The sequence below is a fragment of the Spodoptera frugiperda genome, chromosome 17 (genome assembly GCF_023101765.2).
Source record: "Spodoptera frugiperda isolate SF20-4 chromosome 17, AGI-APGP_CSIRO_Sfru_2.0, whole genome shotgun sequence".
Classification (NCBI taxonomy): Eukaryota; Metazoa; Arthropoda; class Insecta; order Lepidoptera; family Noctuidae; genus Spodoptera; species Spodoptera frugiperda.
The window spans coordinates 1-23,890 of NC_064228.1; the positions used below are offsets into that span (position 1 = coordinate 1).

The 23,890-nt window shown below is 38.7% G+C and overlaps 1 protein-coding gene across 1 annotated transcript; it reads right to left on the reverse strand.

Annotated features, from left to right (window-relative positions):
* Window positions 1–1,353: 1,353 nt before the first annotated feature.
* Window positions 1,354–12,645, reverse strand: LOC126911660 (U3 small nucleolar ribonucleoprotein protein MPP10-like; the record flags this gene model as incomplete). The annotated part of the gene is made up of 13 exons (XM_050700014.1): window positions 11,321–12,645; window positions 10,402–10,455; window positions 9,755–9,868; window positions 9,076–9,102; window positions 8,076–8,102; window positions 7,347–7,373; window positions 5,922–5,948; window positions 5,488–5,514; window positions 4,062–4,088; window positions 3,701–3,727; window positions 3,562–3,588; window positions 3,231–3,257; window positions 1,354–1,380 (listed from the first exon to the last, which is right to left on the reverse strand). Coding segments are annotated over exons 1-13 (1,743 nt in total), but the record flags the coding sequence as incomplete, so codon positions are not given.
* Window positions 12,646–23,890: the final 11,245 nt, after the last annotated feature.

Sequence of the window (23,890 nt, forward strand, 5' to 3'; positions counted from 1 at the left end):
GCGCCGACGCGCGTCGCCGGGGCGAAACTCCACTGCCGCGCCAGATTAATGCGTGGCGGGATGAGCTCCGGCGCGATCTCATGGCGGAATGGCAGCAGCGACTGTCGCAACCAAGGGCTGGGCTCGCTGTCATTGCAGCGGTAAGTCCCCTCTTTGAGGAGTGGCTAGAGAGGCGCCACGGCGTCCTCACCTACCGCCTGACGCAGGTGCTTACCGGACATGGAAGCTTCGGTAGGTTCCTGTTTCTGTTCAGACCCGTGCGAGCGGCGCGTCGCGTTCTGCGCGCGCCTCAAAGAGCCATCAGACCACCACAGATGGGGCCCAGTAGGGCTGATGCCTAATCCGGAGCTGCGGACTACCTAGCGGGTTTACCGGGGCTCCGGCTCGACGGGCAGGAGTAGGAACGGGGTGGTTCTTAGTCAGTAAGAGTCTGACACTCCCTCTCGCCTCGCCCAAGGCGGGAGAAGTCATTGGATGATTTTCCACCCTCAAAAAAAAAAAAAAGACCCTGTGGAACACCGCTCGATAGATATCACCGGTTCCACTCGGCTTTGAAGATACAGTTCAATTTCACATTAAGTACTGCAGCACCATCGAAGGTCAAGGATAAGATGGAAAAGTCAACAGCATAGTCATTCAGTCCGGAGCTGCGGACTACCTAGCGGGTTTACCGGGGCTCCGGCTCAACAGGCAAGAGTAGGAACGGGGTGGTTTTTAGTCAGCAAGAGTCTGACACTTCCTCTCGCTTCGCCCAAGGCGGGAGAAGACATAAGATGATTTTCCCCCACAAAAAAAAAATAGTCATTCAGTAGAGCACACTCAACGTCAACAGACTTCGCGGCAGGCCCAGGAGAAGATGGCGGGACGAACTTGGCACCTATGATAAGGATTGGCCGCAGAAAGCTCTGCACAGAGAGGAGTGGAAGGAGGGTAAGGAAGCCTTTGTCCTGCAGTGGGACGACCACTGCAGGCAAATAAATAGTCCAGGAGATAATAATTCTGATAAAAGTGAGGATCTCGCTGCTTGTTTCTGGGTGGTTTAAGTAAGTCGCAGGATCAAGAGTACAGAACACGTATGATATTTGTGGCGACACATTGACAAGTAACAAGTGACAGATGACGGAAGTCGCACATAGACTATCGACGAACAAATCAACGGATGACGTCATAAATATCCTGCATCGCACATATGAAGTTTACATGTGAATTAACACGGATACAAAATCCTAATGAACAACAGTAGAAAGCCTGCCAGCAACGATTACCTCGCCTGGTCGGAGGATCCTCCTTTTCTTGGGGAACTTTACTCTCTGTTCCCTAAATATTTATTGTTTTAATTGTTTTTGTACTTACATAAGCCATGCAATCATCTTTCTGACACTGAAACAGATAAACGAATGAAGTATTACATTCAAAGGACTAAACGTTGAAAGATGACGTTATATGGCAGAGCAGCTTCAAGGCGCGGTCCCACCGCGGTGCACGAAGAGGCTACGCACGTGTATTAAAGTTCGCTTTGTAAGAAAATGTAAGTGGTTGTGTCCACTACCACGAATCGGCCAGCTCGACCGGAGTGATACCACGACCTCACAGAAAACCGACGTGAAACAACGCTTGCGTTGTGTTTCGTTGTGTGAGTGAGGTTACCGGAGGCCCAATTCCCCTTTCCCAATCTTCCCCATCGCCATTCCCGAACAACAACCCTTAAATTCCTATTTGTTGTTTCAAGTGTCCATGGGCGGCGGCGATTGCTTACTATCAGGTAATACATCTGCTCTTTTACCGGCGTGTTTCATAAAAAAAACTACAACCCACGGCGAGACTACGCATAAATTGACGTCATTGATGCACGCGTGGCTTGCTCGAATGGGCGGTTACATAGCACAACGCTGTCAACGTTTTCAGTCACACACTTTGTAGCCTCTCCATGCGATGTGCCACGCTATACATAGTCGTGTGTCACATTCGTGTAGTCCAGTGGAAACGTACACCCACATTGTAAATTAATACACGCAGCTAAAATGCGCCAAAGATGGGGCCCAGTAGGGCTGATGCCTGATCCGGAGCTGCGGACTACCTAGCGGGTTTACCGGGGCTCGAAAAGCAGGAGAAGGAACGGGGTGGTTTTTAGTCAGTAACAGTCTGACACGCCCAAGGCGGGTGAAGTCATTGAATGAGTTTCCCCCCTCAAAAAAAAGCTAAAATGCGCCGCGTACTCGTACACAGCATGCGCCTGCGCCTTTATAGGAGGTAACCATATAGGGTGGATCCCGCTATGTTACACAGAACTCATAATATTTCTGCTGAAAACTAGCTATTCTTATACAATGTTATGAGGAAATAATCCAATTTTCGAAGGCTGCAACTTCGAGAATTGTATTATTTTCTCATAAATTATTCCAATTTTTCAATACATACATACAATAAGATATTAAAAATTTCACACTTTCATGCATAGATTTGACGAACTACGTAGTTCTGACTTTTTTATCTTATTTTCAAGAAATAAGTTTGCTATTTGGTATAAAAATTTAAAGTGAAGCCAAGATCTTCATGATACTGAAGTCCAGTGCTTCCCAGGGACATGAGTGTGTACGTTTCGATAAATGTATTTAATTTGACTAGTATGAAAGTAGCCGATTAAAACAGACAAGTTATGATAGTTTCCGGAGCTGCGGACAACGTAAAATGTTACCGGGGCTCTGGCTCAAAGTAGGAGAAGATTTTTAGTCAATCTCTTGTACTCACGGTTTTTCACCTTAAAAATCTCCGGTTAATTCGCCGTGTGTAGGCACGGTCGTCAGTGTTGTATGGATCACTATGGAAGCGTGGAAACGTGCGGCGGTACGGCTGTAAGACTGCACGGCTAACACACCGTATGGTTGAAAAACTGTGTCGTGGACAAGAGACCTAAGAATCTGACACTCCCTCCCGCCTCACCCAAGGCAGGAGAAGTCCGGAGCTGCGGACTACCTAGCGGGTTTATTGGGGCTCCGGCTCGAAAAGCAGGAGTAGGAACGGGGTGGTTTTTAGTCAGTAAGAGTCTGACACTCCCTCTCGCTTTGCCCAAGGTGGGAGAAGGCATTGGATGATTTTTCCCCTTTAAAAAAAGTTATGTTAGTTATATGTGTTTTTTAACCTGATAAACTTACTTTAATACAGGCTACCTCTTTACTTTGACTACACGAGTAAAACCGCAGTTAATGTTCATTAGATTAGTTCCTACTTACCTCTGTGTGTGCTGCCTCACCATTAGCCTATACCATAAAAAAAAATTAAAACATTATTCTCAGTGTCGTGTATATTTTAATTAAATAGCTACTTCCGCGCGGTTTCATCCGCTCTGCTCGGTTCTCCTTCCTAATAACCAACCTTCCTAACCTTCCTCGATAAATGCGCTATCCAACACAAAAAGAATTATTCAAATCGGACCAGTAGTTACGGAGATTAGCGCGTTCAAACAAACAAACAAACAAACTCTTCAGCTTTATAATATTAATAATAATACAGATAAACATTATACGAAAGTAAATTATGTAAAATCTTTTGTTATTTTCTTACCACTGAGTGACATGTTTTGCCTTTACACTGTGGGGGAAAAAAAAAAAATTAGTACACATAATATAATGTTTGGCTACCAAAACTATCTTGAAATCCATGTTTGTTTAACCGATGAATTATCTATCTTTTTTGTACTTACTTTGGCATAGCATTCTTTACCTTCACACTGTGGAAATAAAATCAAAAATTTAATAGTTACTCTACAGTAGTACTTCCATTAGTTTTAAAATGTTTTTTTTTTTAATACATATAGAATTTTATAATGAACTAGCTACTTCCGCGCGGTTTCACCCGCTCTGCTTGGCTCCTATTAGTCATAGCGTGATGTTTTATAGCCTAAAGCCTTCCTCGATAAATGCGCTACACAACACAAAAATAATGATTTGAATCGGACCGATAGTTCAGGAGATTAGCGCGTTCAAACAAACAAACTTTTCAGCTTTATAATATAAAAATATAAGTATAGTATAGATGTAAGTAATTAAAATAAGTCATATTACCGCCGCTATACACAGTTCATCGGAGCACTGAAAATTAAAATACATATCGATAATATTAAGTTAACAAAATACTTAATTGGAATTGGGCCTCCGGTAACCTTACTCACTCAACGACACAACGCAAGCGTTGTTTCACGTCTGTTTTCTGTGAGGCCGAGGTATCACTCCGGTCGAGCCGGCCCATTCGTGTCGAAGCAAGGTTCTCCCGTACTTAAAACTTGTTTTCTGTCTCCCCTTTTACAGTACCTTAGTACGAGGTTGCTTTACCTTTAACGAAATCGAAACGAGAGCGCGTTCGGCGCTCTGATTGGGCGACTCGAATGCACCAACCAATCACAGCGCCGAACGCGCTCTCGTTTCAATTTCGTACTATGACATCTGAACAAGAATGTACTACGATCAGAAACCACCCTTTAGAACCATAGCACCAATAACCTAATACCAAAACATCCAATTTACAATTCTATTGCCAAGTAAATAAGTGTCATTTTCCCCAAGCTCAAAACATGGGCTGATTCTATTTCAGTACAGTATTATTTTATTATAGCGCTAGTTAGTAACAGCGGGTGAGCAGCACAATAGTCACAACGATAGACTATTGAATTAGTTCTAGTGATGTGTTATAACTGCATCTAACTGGATACGACCGGTGTAAACCGGTTATGAGTAGGTTGTGTATGTGGGATGTATTTTGTAGGATATTTTTTTTGTTTGTGCTGACGTTTAAAAAACGCATTACGATTTTTCTCCTGTGTAGTGTGGGTGTGTTTACACACGTACAAATCACCATACACGCGTCACACCTAGATTCGTGAAAACATTTTACTAGAGGACTGACCGATAGAATAGCATTTTTAATATTTTGTTTGACCAGGTCCACTTTACCAACTTTCAGTCTTATAAATGCAATAGATCGTTATATATATTTGTTTCAGCTGTCATATTAATAACATTTCAGAATTCTTGAAAAAAAAAAAAATTAATAAAAAGCATCCCAATTTCCCCCCCTAAAACGATGGTCACCCCAACAAAGTTCCCTGTATATGCGGTGAAAATCAATTAGCAGAACACGTGTGTCAATCTGTCTGTTACGCTGTACATAAAATTAATCATTAATCTCATAAATAGCCCGTACCCGACCTCTCCTGGATTGTAAGCCTACATAAGAGTAGTTTTTGGGGGGGGGGGGGGAATCATCCAATGATTTCTCCCACCTTGGGCGAGGCGGGAGGGAGTGTCAGACTCTTACTGACTAAAAACCACCCCGTTCCTACTCCTGCTTTTCGAGCCGGAGCCCCGGTAAACCCGCTAGGTAGTCCGCAGCTCCGGAGCATAAGAGTAGCTTGCCATAGTACCCACGCTTGGCACTTCAGCAACTTCATGCTTTTGGAAATGATATACTTTTAAAGATTTTTTTTAAACTCACATCTGCATGACATTTTTCTCCCGTACACTGGAATGTTAAGATTTATTAAATTATATGCTATATTTTTGGGGAATCGTATATACCTAGTGTACTTAAATAAATACTATTATTAGAACTTGAGTCGGGATATTTACCATGTTTATTTATGTTGATGAGTTTCTTAAATAAATATGTAGCTTAACTTAGGTAAAAACTTTTTTATAAAAGGAACCCATCGCTATTTTCTTTACCGCTTCAATTTTTTTATAGACAGGTAATATTCATATTATCATACCATATCCTAAGTCAGAAAAATACAATGCTGAAATCGGCATCAAAATCAAATGAATGCTGAAACTAGTTAAACGTGAGATAATCGCGCACAAACATACACACAGGTAAAACTGAGAACCTCCAGTTTTTTGAAGTCAGTTAAAAAATATTTGTAAACTTACTAGGGACGCAGAATCTGGACCTTTAGTCTGCAACGTGACATAATAAAATATGTTAAACAATGACATCATGGTTTATTTTAGGGCCTATGCACGCCACGTTTTTTAAACGCGCCGACGACGCGCGTTTGTAGCGATACAGACGCAATACGCACGCAAGTTAGACGCAGCCTGTAGACCTTTGCACACATGACACGCTTGTATAGCGAAGCAGACGCGATGCAAACGCGTGTGCGTAGCGATACAGACGCGCGTTTGTATCGATACAAACGACAACAAACTGCTCTGCAGGAGAAAAACGCGCCGGTGACGCTCGGTTCCAAAACGCGCGTCGACGGCGCGCTTAAAAAACGAGGTGTGCATAAGCCCTTAAGGAAACAAATTATGGAAAAGGGCCCTTTTTTTTGCACAGTTGTTTAACAGATTACCAGACGATATAAAAAAATGCGATAACATAAACGCATTCAAAACTAAACATAAAGAACATGTACAAACATTGTTAAATTCATTAAAATAAAATGAATGTATAATATATATTTTCATATATTTTTTTTCTCAACAGCTATGACAAGGATTGGCCGCAAAAAGCTTTAAACAGAGAGGAGTGGAAGGAAGGTAGGGAGGCCTTTGCCCTGCAGTGGGACGATCATGGCAGAAATCTAAATCTAAATCTATTTTTTATAATAACTATCATGAGACATACTAAATTAAATGAAAATCACGGTTGATACTCTATTTCTAGTTAAAATGAATGTAACTTCTTACCACACTAGAGGATATTGTCATAGAAGATACGAAGCACCGTGTATCTCATTTTAAGTGAGCAATGTATCTGTTTACTCACGTACATAATATTACGCGTATTAAAAATTACTCACGTAAATTAATAGAGGAAAGCTCTACTAGTTTCGAGCCACGGAGGGACTCATTATGAAGAGTGAATGATCTGATGGTACTTAGCAAAAAAAGCATTATCTGCCGTACTCAGAGTCATTTAACGGTTACTTAACCCTGTCCTTAGTAATTGTTTTCGATACGAAATCGTTACTAAGGTATAAGTAATTTTTTTTGTGAAACACGCCAGTAATCGAGCAGACGTATTACCCGATGGTAAGCAATCGCCGCCGCCCATGGACACTTGAAACACCAGAGGCGTTACAAGTGCGTTGCCGGCTTTTTGGGAGTTAGGAATTTAAGGGTTGTTGTTCGGGAATCGGGGATGGGGAAGATTGGGAAGGGGGGGAATTGAGCCCCTTGTAACCTCACTCACACTACGAAACACAACGCAAGCGTTGTTTCACGTCGGTTTTCTGTGAGGCCGTGGTGTCAATCCGGTCGAGCCGGCCCATTCGTGCCAAGTTTAAGTAATATTAAATGTCTCTGAGTGCGGCAGTATAACAATTGTTCCTTGATGTTGAAGTAACATACCTTAGCCTTACAACCTTTAGCACTGCACTGAAAATTATATAGTAATAAAATATAGTAAAATATAGCTAACTTGACTATTTACATATATTAAAGAAAATTGTTGCGCATGAGGGTGCCGGTTCGAAACCATTTGTTTTTATAACGTCACGCTTTTAATCCCCAAAGGGGTAGGCAGAGGTGCACATTAAGACACGTAATGCCGCTATACAATGTACACCCACTTTTCACCATTTGTGTTATAAGTCCCTTATAATAGGGGGTGAGCCTATTGCCATATACTGGACACAATTCCAGAGTCCGTGACACCACCGAGAAATTTTCGAAAATCCGAAAAAAGCCCAGTAGTGCTTGGCCCGACCCGGGAATCGAACCCGAGACTTCTTATTCGGCAGTCGCACATGCGACCACTCGACCAACGAGGCATGTAAAAACATATTATGTACCGTATAATATATTAATAAAAATATTGTGGTGACACTCTGACAAGTGACAAGTGACAGATGACAGAAGTCGCGCATAGACTATCGACATCAAATCACATCATCAAATCACAAATCAACGGATGACGTCATAAACATCCTGCATCGCACATATGAAGTTTATATGCGAATTAACACGGATAGAAAACCCGCCAGGCTGATCACCTCGCCTGGTCGGAGGATCCTCCTTTTCTTAGGGGACTTTATTCTCTGTTCCCTATAGTACACAATATATTATTGATTCACTTACCGCTGCCGATCCGCGACGACCTATGCACTGATATATAAAAATACAAACATGGATCATAATTATATAACAAACTGAAGAAAAAATTGATTTCTTTTTATAGTAGTTATTAATAACTAGCTACTTTCACGCGGTTTCACCTGCTTTGCTCTGCTTCTTTAGATCGTAGCGTGATGTTCTATATAACCTTACTAGCTTCTGCCTGCGACTTCGTCCGCGGAAAATTAAAATAAATAGGGTTGTACTACCCCTAACATTTAGGGGGAAAATAGATGATGATGTAGAAATAGACGGATAAGCACAAACAATTTCATCAAAATCGCTCAAGCCGTTTCGGAGGAGTATGGCAACGAAAACTGTGACACGAGAATTTTATACAATGTGATAGGGTTGAGACTTCTAACCCGTTAAGGCTGAGTACTACATGTAATTTTATCGACAAAAAAAAATGGGGTGTTGAACCCCTAATTAAAAATATTGAAAAATAGTGATTTTTTCGGTAAAAATAATTCACAAATGATTTTTTTCTCACCAAAACATTATCAAACATAAGAAAAAGTAATGAATTAGTTAGCCAAGGTTATTAGCTACCTTTTGTCGTTTTTTTTTTGTTTCTACGACGCATACAACCTTTGATATCAAAAAAAGTAAAAAATATATTAAAATAGCCATAACTTTTAGGGGGAGGGGATTCGACCCCTTCGACCCCCGACTTTTGTCGATAAAATTAGATGTAGTACTCAGCCTTAACGGGTTAGAAGTCTCAACCCTATCACATTGTATATTAGATAGACCTTTCTAGATAAATGGACTATCTAACATAAAAAGAAGAGTGTCATGACTAAGATCAGGATAAACAATGATCCTGTTATGTTCATGTTGGATACTCTAATTGAACCAGTAGTTCTGGAGATTAGTTCATTTAAACAAACAAATAAACTTTGAATAGTAACTATAATAATATAATATAAGATTGTATGTATATCAGTTTTCAAAAACTTACATTAACTTCACATTTTGGGGCGAAACACTGTCGAAAAACACAAAAAAAAAAGAATTACTCGAAAACAATCAAGGATTCCTCGAAAACAATCAAGCAGTACTCGAAAATAATCGAGCGTAACTCGAAAACGATTGATCGTCATCTAAAAAATTCGAGTATCTTTGGTGACTTTCATATAACATAAAGTCAATTGCAAAACATAAAGTCAATTCTAAAAGAAACTATAATAAAATATAAAATTGTATGTATATCAGTTACCTAAAACTTACATTAACTTCATTCTAACATTTTAGTTAGTAGCATAGCTACATAGCACGTCTCTGGAAAAGTACCCTTTTTTTGACGGTGGAAAATTATCCAATAACTTCTCCCCCCTAGAGTGAGGCGGGAGGGAGTGTCAGACTCTTACTGACGGAAAACCACCCCGTTCCTTCTCCTGCTTTGAGCCGGAGCCACGGTAACCTGAGGCCTTAGTCTGCTATTACAATTGTGTCAGAATTTTCGATCATTGAGCAGTGCAAGAGGGACGCAACTATGTAGGTTGTATAGGTCCTTCCCACTTCTTCACACACAATGATCAACCATTTTTACACAATTGTAACAGCAGACTAAGGCCCCTGTTACGTTGTCCGTAGCTCCGGATCTGGAAAAGCAACTTTGGTATAAAAAACTAAATTACCTTGTGTATGCATTTTTTCGGAGACTTGGTGTTGGAACGTTTAAGATTCAACACATTATTACGTAGAGCTGTTTTCTTAGAATCCACCTTAATGAGCGAAGTATTACTCGTACCCTGTGAACAATTAATAAATACATAATGAATATACAAACATACATAAAATAAAACACATTATGTCATATTTTTTATGGAATAAGCCGATAACGAGCTGACGGACCACCTGATGGTAAGCAATCGCCACCGCCCATGGACATTTGAAACACTTAGCAGCTGCAACGCATTTGTAATGCCTTTGGTGTTTCTAGAGTCTATGGACGGGGGCAATTTTTTTTTCGTTTTTAGAAACGATTTTCTCCTGTGTAGTGGGTGCGTTTACAAACATACAATTTCACATGCACATGACACCCAGACCCGAAACAACAATTTGTGGATCACACAAAGAGTTGCTACGTGCGGGAATCGAACCCGCTACCCGTTGCACGGCAGCCAGTTGCCCAGCCACCGCGCAAATTATTATTTCGGTTATTTATTTCGGTCAGTCCAAATTGCTTACTATCATCAGGCGATTCGTTTGCTCGTTTACCGACTTATACCATTTAAAAGAAAATAAAGATTCTATTATTATTATTTAAATAATTTACAGTTACCATTACAGATTTCAACTGCTGCTTCAACAATTCTTTTATCTTGAGTTTTGTCGACTGTAATCAAATATTTATTAAAATTACACACATTGCTTTTAGAACGACGTCATTGTAACAACACGCTATAACTTTTTACATAGTATTTTATTTTAAATAGGATCCAATAATGCTTATTCGCAAATCAAACTCAAGGGGACATTTAGTTAAAATTATAATGACTAGTTACTTCCGCGCGGTTTATCAGCTGCTTCGCAATAAATGCACTATCTAACTCAAAAATATTTTTTCAATTTGAACTAGATAATCGCGTTCAAACAAACAAAAAAACAAACTTTTCAGCTTCACATAATAACTAGCTGACCCAGCAAACTTCGTTCTATCTCAATAATTTTTTCTCACCTTTAAACCTTCCCTGAACTTCCACGAATAATTCAAGACCAAAATTTGTCTAATCAGTCAAGCCGTTCTCGAGTTTTAGCGAGAATACCAAACAGCAATTGATTTTTATATACAATGTGATAGGGTTGGGACTTCTAACCCGTTAAGGCTGAGTACTACATCTAATTTTATCGACAAAAAAAATAATATGGGGTTGAACCCCTAATTGAAAATATTGAAAAATAGTGATTTTTTCGGTAAAAATAATTCACAAATGATTTTTTTCTCACCAAAACATTATCAAACATATGAAAAAAGTAATGAACTAGTTAGCCAAGGTTATTAGCTAGCTTTTTTTGTTTCTACGACGCATACAACCTTTGATATCAAAAAATATTAAAATAGCCATAACTTTTAGGGGGAGGGGATTCGACCCCTTCGACTCCCGACTTTTGTCGATAAAATTAGATGTAGTACTCAGCCTTAACGGGTTAGAAGTCTCACCCCTATCACATTGTATAGAGGTATACACAAAAGAACTTACGTTGGCAATATTAGCCATGGCTTTAACAAATTCAACTTTTTCAGATTTCACTGGGTTTTCATCTTTCTTTGACATAATTTCTGCTAATTTTTGTCGGACTTTGTTTTCTACACTCAATGTTTTTGAACTTTTTTGTCCTTCCTTGTTGGTTTTGAGTAAAATTTCCTTCCATTGTAGTGCCTGCTTTTCTGCACTACTTAGAGTCTTTTGTGATTCTTCTTTATTGTCGTCTACCTCTCCTGGTTCGTCATATTCCTCTTCTTCAGAGCCACTTAACTCTTCTGCCTCATCAACAGAAATATTTGCTTCGGGTACTTTCTCAATGGCTGGATTGGCAACAACTTCTTCTTTAGGAACATATTTACTTTTCATTGGGATTTCTTTCTGAGTTTCCTTTGCTTTTTGCAAACCAAAATTTTCTATTGACGACAAATGCGCTTGTATCTGTTGTTCTAACCATGCGTTGCGCTCATCTTCTATTTGTTTCTCTTGTGCATTATCTACATATTTCTTTAATTCCTTGATCTCTTTATTCTGATTTGGTTCTGACCATAGATGTATTTCTTTTTCTGCATCTTGTTCAGTAAACTGGGATTTCTGATTTGCTTCTTGGTTTTCGGTTTGATCAGATATTTTATCTTGGTTTTCCTGTTTGTTTGTGAATTTTGTGATGCTTCCACCCCATGGTAGACCTTGCTGCGAGTAATTTTCCTTCCAATCCTGTGTCGGTTTATCATTATGACTTTCTTTCCACATTCTTATTTCTCTCTCTAGATCTTTTTCGTTTATTTCTTCAAGCTGCAATTTATCTGCTTTCAAACTCTGTGTTTTATCTAAATTAGCCTTCCATTGCGCTATCTGTTCTGTATATTTAGCAATTAACGGTTCATTGAATTCTGGTTTCTCTTGAAGGGTTGTTTGACCATCTGTGGTTTTGTAGTGTTTCATTTCTATACGGGGCAATGTATCTTTTCTAACATCATTTTCTTGATGTGATTTATAAATTATTTTTGTTTCTGCTGGTACTGAAGTCTTCTTGAGTTGAGTTCCTCCTTCTTGAGTTGAGGTCTTTTTGAGTTGAGTTCCTCCTACATGAATCGCAGGTGCCTCTTTATTGATATCAAGTTTCTTTTCGATTTGATCCTCCGTCGTCCTCAATATATCTTTCTGTGGGTATATGTTTCCGTGTTTATATGATTTTTGTGGAAAAACCTGGAGCGTTTTATGAACTGTGCAAAATATGAAACTGCATTGGAATGTAATATATATTGATATAGCTGTGATTATTAAACTTTTATTCATCATGTTTTATGTTTTTTGTGCTGTGATATGCAAAGGATACTGAATTTAATATCCTATCTGTTCGTTTCATGGTTGGATAATCGATTGTCTTGGCTCAAGAATTTGAGATTGCATATTATGCAGTTGTCTAATGCAGGGATTGATAAGCAATGCACCATAACGCCTGGCTTCGGGTCAAAATTGCATTTATATAAGAAGATAACCAACTAAACGTAGCCATATTATAATGTTTTTTTAAACAGTGCATTGTTTGTTGCTTGCCCATTCTTCCTTTTTTTCTTTAAAAAAACGTTGCCCCACACTAAGATTTTCTCCTGTGTCGTGGGTGCGTTTACAGACATACAATTTCACATGCACATGACACCCAGACCCGGAACAGCAATTTGTGGATCATATAAAGAGTTGCTCCGTGTGGAAATCGAACCCGCTACACGTTGCGCGGCAGCCAGTTGCCCAGCTACCACGCCAACCGTGCAGTCAAGACAATGCGAGCGAATCCGTCCAGCTCATGAAATTAAAAAAAAAGAAGGAATAATAGTGCCTTATTAACATAAAACCAAGTTAACCCCAGTCGACGTAAATGCAGGTACATATAGCATTCACAATTAGCAGTTACGTAGTTGTTCCCGCGAGATGTCGCTACTGACGCGCCCGATTGACAACTACCTTGTGTGAAGGAAATTAAACTGTTAAACGTGACTGCTTTTACACGATACGACTAATTTTCGGGGTCGTTACGATGATGGGACGACTTTAGTATTAAACAAGTAGTACATTAAAAGTATTTTTTTACGGTGATATCAGTATTAGTGAGCTCCATTTTACCAATCGGGTTTGATATCCTGAATGGAGACAATTGAAAAAAATTGATCATATTCTATTATATGGTCATCAAAATTAAGAGTGTGTACCAAATATGAAATTTTAGGGAACAGAGAGTAAAGTTCCCTAAGAAAAGGAGGATCCTCCGACCAGGCGAGGTGATCATGCCTGGCGGGCTTTCTGCCCTACTGTTGTTCGTTGGGATTTTCTATCCGTGTTAATTCGCATGCAAACTTCATATGTGCGATGCAGGATATTTGTGACGTCATCCATTGATTTGCTCGTCGATAGTCTATGTGCGACTTTCTGTCATCTGTCACTTGTCATGTGTCGCCACATCACTCCCCCCAAGACCGGAGGTCGATCCTGTTGAGACAGCTGTCGATGCTTAAGATGAGCGGTGCCAGAGCCAGTGTAGAATGTCCCTAGTTCCAGTGAGTCGGAACTGTGCCGCTGAATGCCCAGTGAGTCGAGGTATTCCTCGAAGCGCAACTGTTTTGAAGCGCACCTCTCCAAGCGCACCTATTTTATTCCTCGAAGCGCACCCGTTAGTTGCGCTTCAAGGAACTATTAAAAATATTAATTTTTATTTCCTCGAAGCGCACCTATGTTTTATTTTCGACTAGAGAGGGGATGCTTACTGAAACTATCGATAATAAGATATCGATAATCTGATACACGTAGCGCTATCTATGAGCAAATAAGGTTAAACCTTTATAAATAGTTTCTTGTCGATGTATGACATCGCAAAATGAAATGTTCCGCTTGAAACCGCCAATCAACGACTTTTATTAGTTATTTTATACAATATTCAAGAACTCTGTACTCGTCGACCGTAGATTGTTATTTTTTTTAATAATGATTCTTTACTTATACTTTCGGTTGAGGTCTTTGTTCACTCATTATGATCATTACTAAATTAAAAAACTAAAAAACCCGACTGCGTTTCTTTTTAATATAAAAAATGCAGTCGGGACCCATTCTATATCTGAAAACTTAGTGAGGGCACATACTGCTGGCTTTCTAGAATGGGTCCCGACAGCTTCAGTTTTACAATGATTTTTTTTTGGTTTTAGGATTTTTTCATTTTCATATTATAAAGAAACGCGGTCGGGTTTTTTAGTTTTTTAAATTACCTTTTTTTAATTTATTTTCTTTTAGTTTTATTATTTTTATATTTTGATATATCTAGTGTCACTCTCACAGTAATACAAATCAAACGACTCCTATCAAGCTGAAATCCATCGAGTCGTTCAGGCTATAAAGTGAACAATATTCGAATTTGGCGCCAAAAATCCGCTACTTTGTATTTTTTTGTATTTGGATATATCTAGTGTCACTCTCACAGTAATACAAATCAAACGACTCCTATCAAGCTGATCGCCATCGAGTCGTTCAGGCTAGAGAGTGAGCAATATTCGAATTTGGCGCTAAAATCCACCATTTTGTTTTTTTTTATTTTGATATATCCAGTGTCACTCTCACAGTAAATACAAATCTAACGAGACCTCTTAGGCCAAAATCCATCAAGCCGTTTAGGCTGCAGAGCGTGCCAAACAATTATACATACATCCATACATACATACATACACTCGAAAAACATAACCCCTCTTCTGGCGCTGTCGGGTAAAAAATTACAATCTACGGTCGACGAGTACAGAGTTCTTGAATATTGTATAAAATAACTAATAAAAGTCGTTGATTGGCGGTTTCAAGCGGAACATTTCATTTTGCGATGTCATACATCGACAAGAAACTATTTTTAAAGGTTTAACCTTATTTGCTCATAGATAGCGCTACGTGTATCAGATTATCGATATCTTATTATCGATAGTTTCAGTTAGCATCCCCTCTCTAGTCGAAAATAAAACATAGGTGCGCTTCGAGGAAATAAAAATTAATATTTTTAATAGTTCCTTGAAGCGCAACTAACGGGTGCGCTTCGAGGAATAAAATAGGTGCGCTTGGAGAGGTGCGCTTCAAAACAGTTGCGCTTCGAGGAATACCTCGTGAGTCGGGTGCGCGGTGCAGGGTGATACTCCAGTGAGTCGGAGTAGTGAAGCTCGCAGTGTCCCACGGTGAGTCGGGGAATTGATGCTGCGAGGGTAGGTACGTAGTGGCTGGCGTCTGCGTTGACGGGAGGATCAATCTTTCGTCAGGAATGGGGTAAAACTCCAATTACTAAATTAACCAAAAAAAAAACAAACGGTCAAGCTGAATATAATAATGATGTTGATGAAGACATGTATTCCATGCATACATGCATGCGGACAAACTAACGGGTTTACCGGGGCTCTGGTAAAAAGCAGCAGTAGGAACGGAGTGGTTTTTAGTCAGTAAGAGTCTGACATTTCCTCTTGCCTCACCCAAGGCGGGAGAAGTCATTAGATGACTTTCTCCCCTTAAAAACCACTTTTGTAGTGGAGGGCCAGAGGCCAGTAGTAAACTGTTTGGGGATGCTCCTATTCACAAAGCTATGTAGTGGCTGGGTAGGATACATTTGGTCACTACCCCTATTTTTCATGCGGGTATCAATGCCTGCGATAATGTTCTGGTGAAATTTAGCCCTAAGGCTCTACATTTATTGGATAGAGACCGGACAGCAGCGCTCTCTGACAAATACTTATTAGACATACACCTGTCAAATGATTAGGATTATGACAGAACCTTTTAATATGTCCTGTGGACTGTCACAAACTGTTGGTGATCATGCAAAAGAGTTTCTTACTAAACGCCGTTTGTAAAGTAAATGATCTTAACAACATATTTTCAGTGAAACATTAAAATATTAAGTTCTGCAGAGTTAAATACTGTTTAAGGCGCTGTTAACATTGATTATAAGATTTACAGTTGTTTCCTGAAACATAAGATTGTTTGAAAAGGCTCAAGGAATTATTTCACGCGAAATTTAATGTTTCATAATGTTTAAGCAAACAGATAGATGTGAAACTTTTGAGTTAAAGGGGAGATGTTGAATGGATGTTTTCAACAATGACTTCCAAAAATAGATAAAGTCAAAGTCGAAGCATTTATTTCAATTAATCTTTAATTAGGCACTTTTGAAATTGAATGGTCCGTCAGTCTGACTCAGGACAGATCTATAGGTACTATAATTCGTATATTATATTAAAATCTATTGCAGAGACTAATATACGCAGGTATATAATATGTTATTTTCATCCACGAAAATGTCACACAACAGAACATCATAATCTTAGTTTGAAATTTGGCTAGAAAGCTGGTGCCATAACCTCATCATATAAAAAAAAATAACTATAAAGGTTTTAATAAATAATTTTGTTTAGAATTTGTGGCACCGCCTTCTAACCTATCAGTGGGTAGGTAATCTATCAGTACTAATAATAGTTATTTTCTTTTCCCCCCTTTTGTTTTGGTTTTAGTTTTTGGTTTTTTGAAGTCGGTGTTTTAAACGCAGTTATTTGGTTTTTTAGACTTTCTTGATTAACCACTTTAAACGAATATAACATATAACATAACATACATAACAGGCAAATATAAACCGATCTCCATCCGATACTTAACATAACACTTTTCACCATTTACATTAAGAAACGCTTCATGTACATGTAACACCCACTACACCAGTAAAGTTAAGAGTCCCCTAATACCCTGAAGCCATTCACTGAGCACGTGTATTACTGAAAGTATTATATAAGTATGGAACTAAGCTGAAAGAAGTGTACAATAGCGATCATTCATATCCACGACGCTGAAACTTTACAAAGACGGAACTGATGTATACAAATATGTGTTGGGTAAAGGCAAGGATATAATGTCACGGAATATTGAACCTTATGTCGCTTTACGGCAAAGGAGTGGAGTTTGTTTTTAAATAAAAAGCCCAGGATTTTCTCCTGTGTCATGGGTGCGTTTACAAACATACAAGTTCACATGCAAATGACACCCAGGACCGAAACACTAATTTGTGAATTACCCAAAGAGTTGCTCCGTGTAGGAATCGAACCCGCTACACATTGCTACGCAGCCGGATGCCCACCACAGACATGCTCCATCGTAGGCTGCATCACAAACGTCGACCAGACCGTCGGAGAAATTTACGAATAAACCAAATAAACTCCTGAATAAAACAATACAATTAGGTAATAAACTTTACTACATGAAAAATCACTTGGAAAAAAGCTCTCTAATGAAACCACAAAGAGTCTAACCTCAGCCTAATTTAACAAAGTTCAACCCATGTAGTGTGAACTCGTCCTAACTAACGTAGGTACTCGAGAAATAAACTTTTCTTTTACGCATGAGTTTCTATCAAAGAGGTTTTATTCTGTATCTAGGCGATATGTTTTACTATTGTTAAAAGTAAAAATGGTATGGAGTTGACGTGCACATAAATCAATTTGGCGTACCGTGATTGAGTCCTATGAGAGAACCGCCATTTTTTTTTTGTTTGACAAACGCTGTCAACGCGACATGTATAGGTTTGCTGGTTTCTAAATATAGATGGAGTATCGTTGTGTATGTAAAATGGATTGTCATTTAATTTTGTTCAGCTTCAGTACTCTATAAACATTTTGGTGGATAAGAGCGGTAAGTGCATCGCACGACGTCTATCCAATAGGTGCACTGATGACCTAATAAAAGACGTAGAAAGCCGCTTTTTTTAAGGTCGAAATTATACAATGACTTCTCGCGCCTTCGATGAGGCGATATGAGTGTCAGACTCTTTTTTTTTTGAGTGGGGAAAATCATCCGTTGACTTCTCCCGCCTTGGGTGAGGCGGGAGGGAGTGTCAGACTCTTACTGACTAAAAACCACCCCGTTCCTTCTCCTGCTTTGAACCGGAGCCCCGGTAACCTTTTACGTTGTCCGCAGCTCCGGATAGTGTCAGACTCTTCTAAAAACGGCCCTGATCCTACTCCCCTTTTCTCGCCGGAGCTCCAGTAAACCCTCTAAGTAGTCCACATCTTCGGATCAGGCTTCAGTGCTTCTACTGGGTGCCATCTGTTTGGTTGGATGGCACTTTACAAGAAGCGCCTTACGAACGGGTCTGGTTTTGGTCGGGCTACCCTTACTCGCCGTCCGCACTTATGGTGGCTGGGCCGGATGACGCTCGGAGTGTCTCTCGCGACGGTTGGGACTTGAGGAGGTTCGTTAGGAAGAAAGCCGTTGGATGCAGGTCGCTCCAAATCGGCTAATCTGATAGTTACTGGCTTATATGATGATGATAATAACGAGTAGAGGAGTCATGACATTATACTCGAACTGCGTATTAAACCTGAAGCTGCTTAATTCAGCAGAGCACAGTGATAATCTCCATTGCCGATCAAGAAAGACAGCTCTTTAAATCGTTTAGTGTAAAGGAGCCTGCTACATGCCGCTGGAGCGAGCGACAATCAGCGTTAATCGTGGAACGAGTCAAAATGTTCCAACCGTTCAGCGAGTCTCCCCGCCACGTCACATTGAGCAGGCAGGCTTGTAACTTATAGTGACATTCTTGGAAAATTGAGATATATTAAAATATATCTCTAAATATATAAAATATGACTTAAAAGTCAAGATTTAAAAATTTTTCTTCTTTTGTTTTGTCAAAATTTTTGGCCTATGACCCCATGGAAACCTTAGGGGTGAGCAATATTTCCTTTAAATAAAAAAATAAAATAGTTTATTAACTAAAAATCACTGTATACTTACGTACTTAAATTAATGGAGAATAGCTCTTCTAGATTCGAATCTGATATCAGTAGTCTGCGCGACGTCGCCACGTTTCTGCACGCTGCTCATGATGAAGAAACTAGAATAGCTTTTCTCCATTGATATACGCGAGTACACCGTGATTAAATAATTTAGTATGTCTCACGATAGTTATTACAAAAATAATTTGTTTATTGAATAAAATGAACCAATATTAATATGAATATAAAATAATTCTAGTTAAAACATATAAAGTATATAATGAAATTAACTTGAACCGACCAGTTAAACCTTATTGTTTTTTAAGTAACTAACTGTTGGGGTGAGCCATAATCCCATCACAGTTAATTGATTAAACAACTTACTGTCCTGTTGTTTTAATTAAGATAAGTTAAGCTTACGTAATTGATTAAAATATTTGTCGCTCAAGTTCAGACGGTTCGTTCAATTTGAATGTTAATGTGAACAGTAATCTATCGTTTGAGATACATAATATTGTATTGTAAAATGGGCCAATGAGTGAAAATTATGAAAATTATAATTATTTATGACGGGATATGAAAATTAAAAATCTATTCAGTCCGTCTGTGAGGTAATGAAAAAATATTAGACACGTATTTTTTACTTTGTGTAATAAGATAACAATATATCTCGGAAAGTATTTGTTTTCGTCTGAAAATAATAAATACGTGTCTAATGTTTTAAAACAATCTACAAGGCGGACATTAAAATAAAAATTAGTCATTTACCCTATGATGTATTTCACACTAATATTATAAACGCTGATACTACAGAACGGATTTTGTTGAAATTTGATATACAGAATACAGACAGACTATGAGCTGACTTAGGTGATAGAACTTTTTATCCCACGGGAAGGCGGGTGAAGCCGCGGGCAGAAACCAATAACAATACATGTAACTGATGATAATTATCTCTACTTATGTAAAAATCACGGTTTTCTCACGTACATTAGCGAAGAAGAACTCTACTAGTTTCGAGTCACAGAGGGACTCTTCATCATTAGAGAGTCACGCAGCCAGGATGATTATCATCACGAGAAATCACTTTGAGGCATATTTATTTCTGAATTTTCATAATTTCTCTATCTCTATTTATAGTACAGGTGCATTATCTTGGGAAATACGTATGTCGGTGGAAAGCGACGTGCTGCTCCAAAATTCCATGCATATTTTCTTGCCATTCATAATCTGTGTGACTCAAGATTTGCCGAGCATTATATATGTTAAGGTTGTGTTTCTCAAACTTTTCTTAGTGTAGAGTAACGTAGAAAAGTACCGTAGAGTAAGTAAGAAGTAGTAGTAAGGTAATCAAACCGAGAGCACGTTCGGCGTTCTGATTGGCCTACTTGATAAAACCAACCAGTCAGAGCGCCGAACGCGCTCTCGTTTAATAGTTTTAATGAGAAGGGCTATATTTCTTTGGAAGATTGGAGTGTCAGACTCTTACTGATTTATCAAGATGGCGCGACTGGTCGCCGCTACCAACAAATCCGGTTGGTTGAACTACCAATCTGGTGGCACAACCAGCTTGGACGGCAGCACAGGTTATTGCTGGTTGCGCATCCAGTCTGATCGCGCCATTACATACTACCATAGCAGTGTATGGTGTGTCATTCCCTCAGCCGCCACTCCCGCCGCCCGCCAGTCTGGTCGCCAGTGACGCCTCCAACAATTATAACGAGAACTTGAAGAGAGAAAAACTTCAAATTCTCATTTTTTTTTAAATAGAGCAATAGTGCCAGCTCTTCGAGGTCAGTTTTGATACTGTCGCAGTATATCACAACAGTGGTATCTAATATGGTAGCTAACGGACACCACGTTGAATTATAGCCCTATTGAATTATAACCCTATTGAATTATAGCTCATTTAAATGTAACTAGATAAGTTTCAATTTGTATCAAATTCAAACTGAAACCCCTAACTTTGTAGGCCCATGTAGCAAACTTTGAGAACCATTGTCGCAGGTAGTGTTTGACATTTGCGTGTGAATAACCCTTGTTCTCAATTTAAATTGGTTTCTAGCAGGCTGGTAGTTTACATTGAACTAGCATTCTGCCTGCGGCTTTGCTTGTGTGGATTAAAATCCGAAACATTTTTTTTTTCGTTTAAATGTCTAATAGATCATGATCCTCTAGGAATATTGGGATCAAAAGTAATATTAATACTATCTGTTGTTTCCTAAAATCTATAATTTTAATTCTGTAAATAATTTTAATTCTTTCGAATTAAAGTTACAATTTTAAAATATAATATAAAAACATCTTGTTTTTCTGTGAAGCAGTAGTATCATTCCGGTTGAGCCGGCCTATTGATGCCGAAGCATGGCTCTTTTAAGTTTTGGAGCATAAGAGCTTATTCAATGCAAACAAACTGACAATCAAACCTTTTATCTTTATATTATTAGTAGTAGTTTACTGAATTACACATCATGTATGTAGATTGTAGATGTAGAGATAGTGAGATAGTGCGAAGATTTACTCTTGTAATAGATGTTAGAACTATAAGTTTAATAGAGATTACTATCAGCTGGGGCGTTGGTGTTATTGCTAAAGGGCGTATCGTGTGAATTATGTCGATACCTTGGGGCACAAAGGGCGTAGACGTTAAAACTAGACTGTACAGGAGATCCAAATAAGAATTTGACTTAATTTTTTCTATTTTTCTTAACCTTTTTTAGGCGAAAAGTTTTAGTTTTAACCGACTTCCAAAAAAGGAGGTTCTCAGTTTGACCTGTATGTATGTATGTTTGTGTGTGATTATCTCGCGTTTGGTTGAACCAGTTTTTGTGTGGTTTACTGCATAATATTTTTTGGACTTAGAAAATGATTTAGAGGTATTACCTGATTTAAAAAAAATGAGGCGGTAATGCCTTGGTGTCTAGACCCGAGCTAGAAGAAAGTTTATCTTTGGAAAGAACCAAAGTCTATTGACCCAACAGTCACACTCTCAACCACTCAACCAATCACTCAATATTTAATTACAATTTAATACAATGTACGGTTTCTGCCAAAAACATGAATGTAATGGACATATCACTTTCACAGTACCTCTGTAATTATATTCATTACTGAATACATATATTAATTCAGTTCCATTTTGTAAATCGCCCGTTTAATTTAATGATGAATATTCAGACAGGCAGACATCATTTTCGATATTGAATGTGTCCCTTGTTTGTTCGTAATGTTATTTATTTTCGATAATAAACGCTCGAGTGATATTTAACACTTTATTATTTTGTGTGTTAAATATGTTTATTCTTGGAAGATATAATTATGTGTACTTATGGTGAAACAGATTTTAGAAGTTATAACTATAAGCTACTTACTGGATTTTGCCCGCGACTTCATTGGTATAATCCCATTTTTCCAGATTCCGTCGTATTTAAAACGTATCTGATGTCCATTTCCTGTTTCTAAGCTACCACTCAGCCAGTTTAAAAAGTTTAGATTTATCAGAGAGTGGTGTAGATTGGTGTTGATTGGTAAAGTACATATTATGGCTCGGGAATCATCACATTGGTAGGTATTGGTAGGTTGCGAATATGCTCATACATGAGAAGTGGTTATCTTAAACCTCTGGGCCACGATAGTCAAATTAGTAAACCTGTAGTTCATTTTTGAAGTAATTCAAGGCATTGTGTATGAACTATAGAGTAAGACATTTGCCACGAAGATGAAGTGTAGTGCTTAGAGTATAATAGATGCGAGGCTCAAACTCCAGAGACGTCTCACTTCCACGCCTCATTCACGTCTCGCCACACAATAACATGACTTCCACATAATTTTGCAGGACAACTAGGGGTGTCACGTATCTACTTTGATGGATTCAACACCTGAAGTAGGAACAGGGTGGTTTTTAGTCAGTAAGAGTCTGATACTCCTTCTCACTTCGCCTAAGGTGAAAGAAGAGATTGGGTGATTTTCACCTCTTAAAAAAGTTGATGTAATTGATACTAACTTATGTCAAATTCATAAGTAGGTACATTTACAGATTTTTCATTAGTTTTTTTCTTTGATATATCCATTATCCAGCTGTCGATCTATACAGTTAGATAAAAAAAAAACTAACAAAAAATGAGGAAATCCCAAGGCGACACCTTCGTCTATCAGTGAACATCTTGGACGTGAAAGGATGCAGGATTAATAAGTTGCTTAACAAAAAGTATAATGTAAAAATTCAGAAATTCTAAAATCGATAACACTGCGTATCTTGTAATGAAGTTAGCAAAGAACCTTGACCATTTAAACAGAAACAAACAAACATACGTCCAAATACAAAAGATCTAAATTCCAAGAAAGGACATCTGGGCTATTTATATTTGTCGCTTCGCCGCCCAACCCTGGAATGTCGCCGGCCAAACTAAAACTCCACTAAATCATTGTCCAGGAGTATGGCACGAAATGTTAACGCGTATTTCATATGAATTTATTTCGCCACTTTGTTGCCCTATCTAGAAAAAACTTGGCTATAAATCATTGGCATTTGTTCTACTAATAAAATACGTATCGATCATTCCGGAATGGGATAGATATTGGGAAATATGTATTTGTTTTGTTATGGATACTGTGTTGTCGGATATAAATTATTGTATCGTTGGCCGTTGGGCATATCGCTCGCGGCGCTCTTCTGTAACCTGGCGCCCTAGACACTTGCCAAAGCCATCAGACTACCACAGATGAGGCCCAGTAGAGTTGATACCCGACCCGAAGCTGCGGTCTACCTAATGGGTTTACCAGGGCTCCGGTT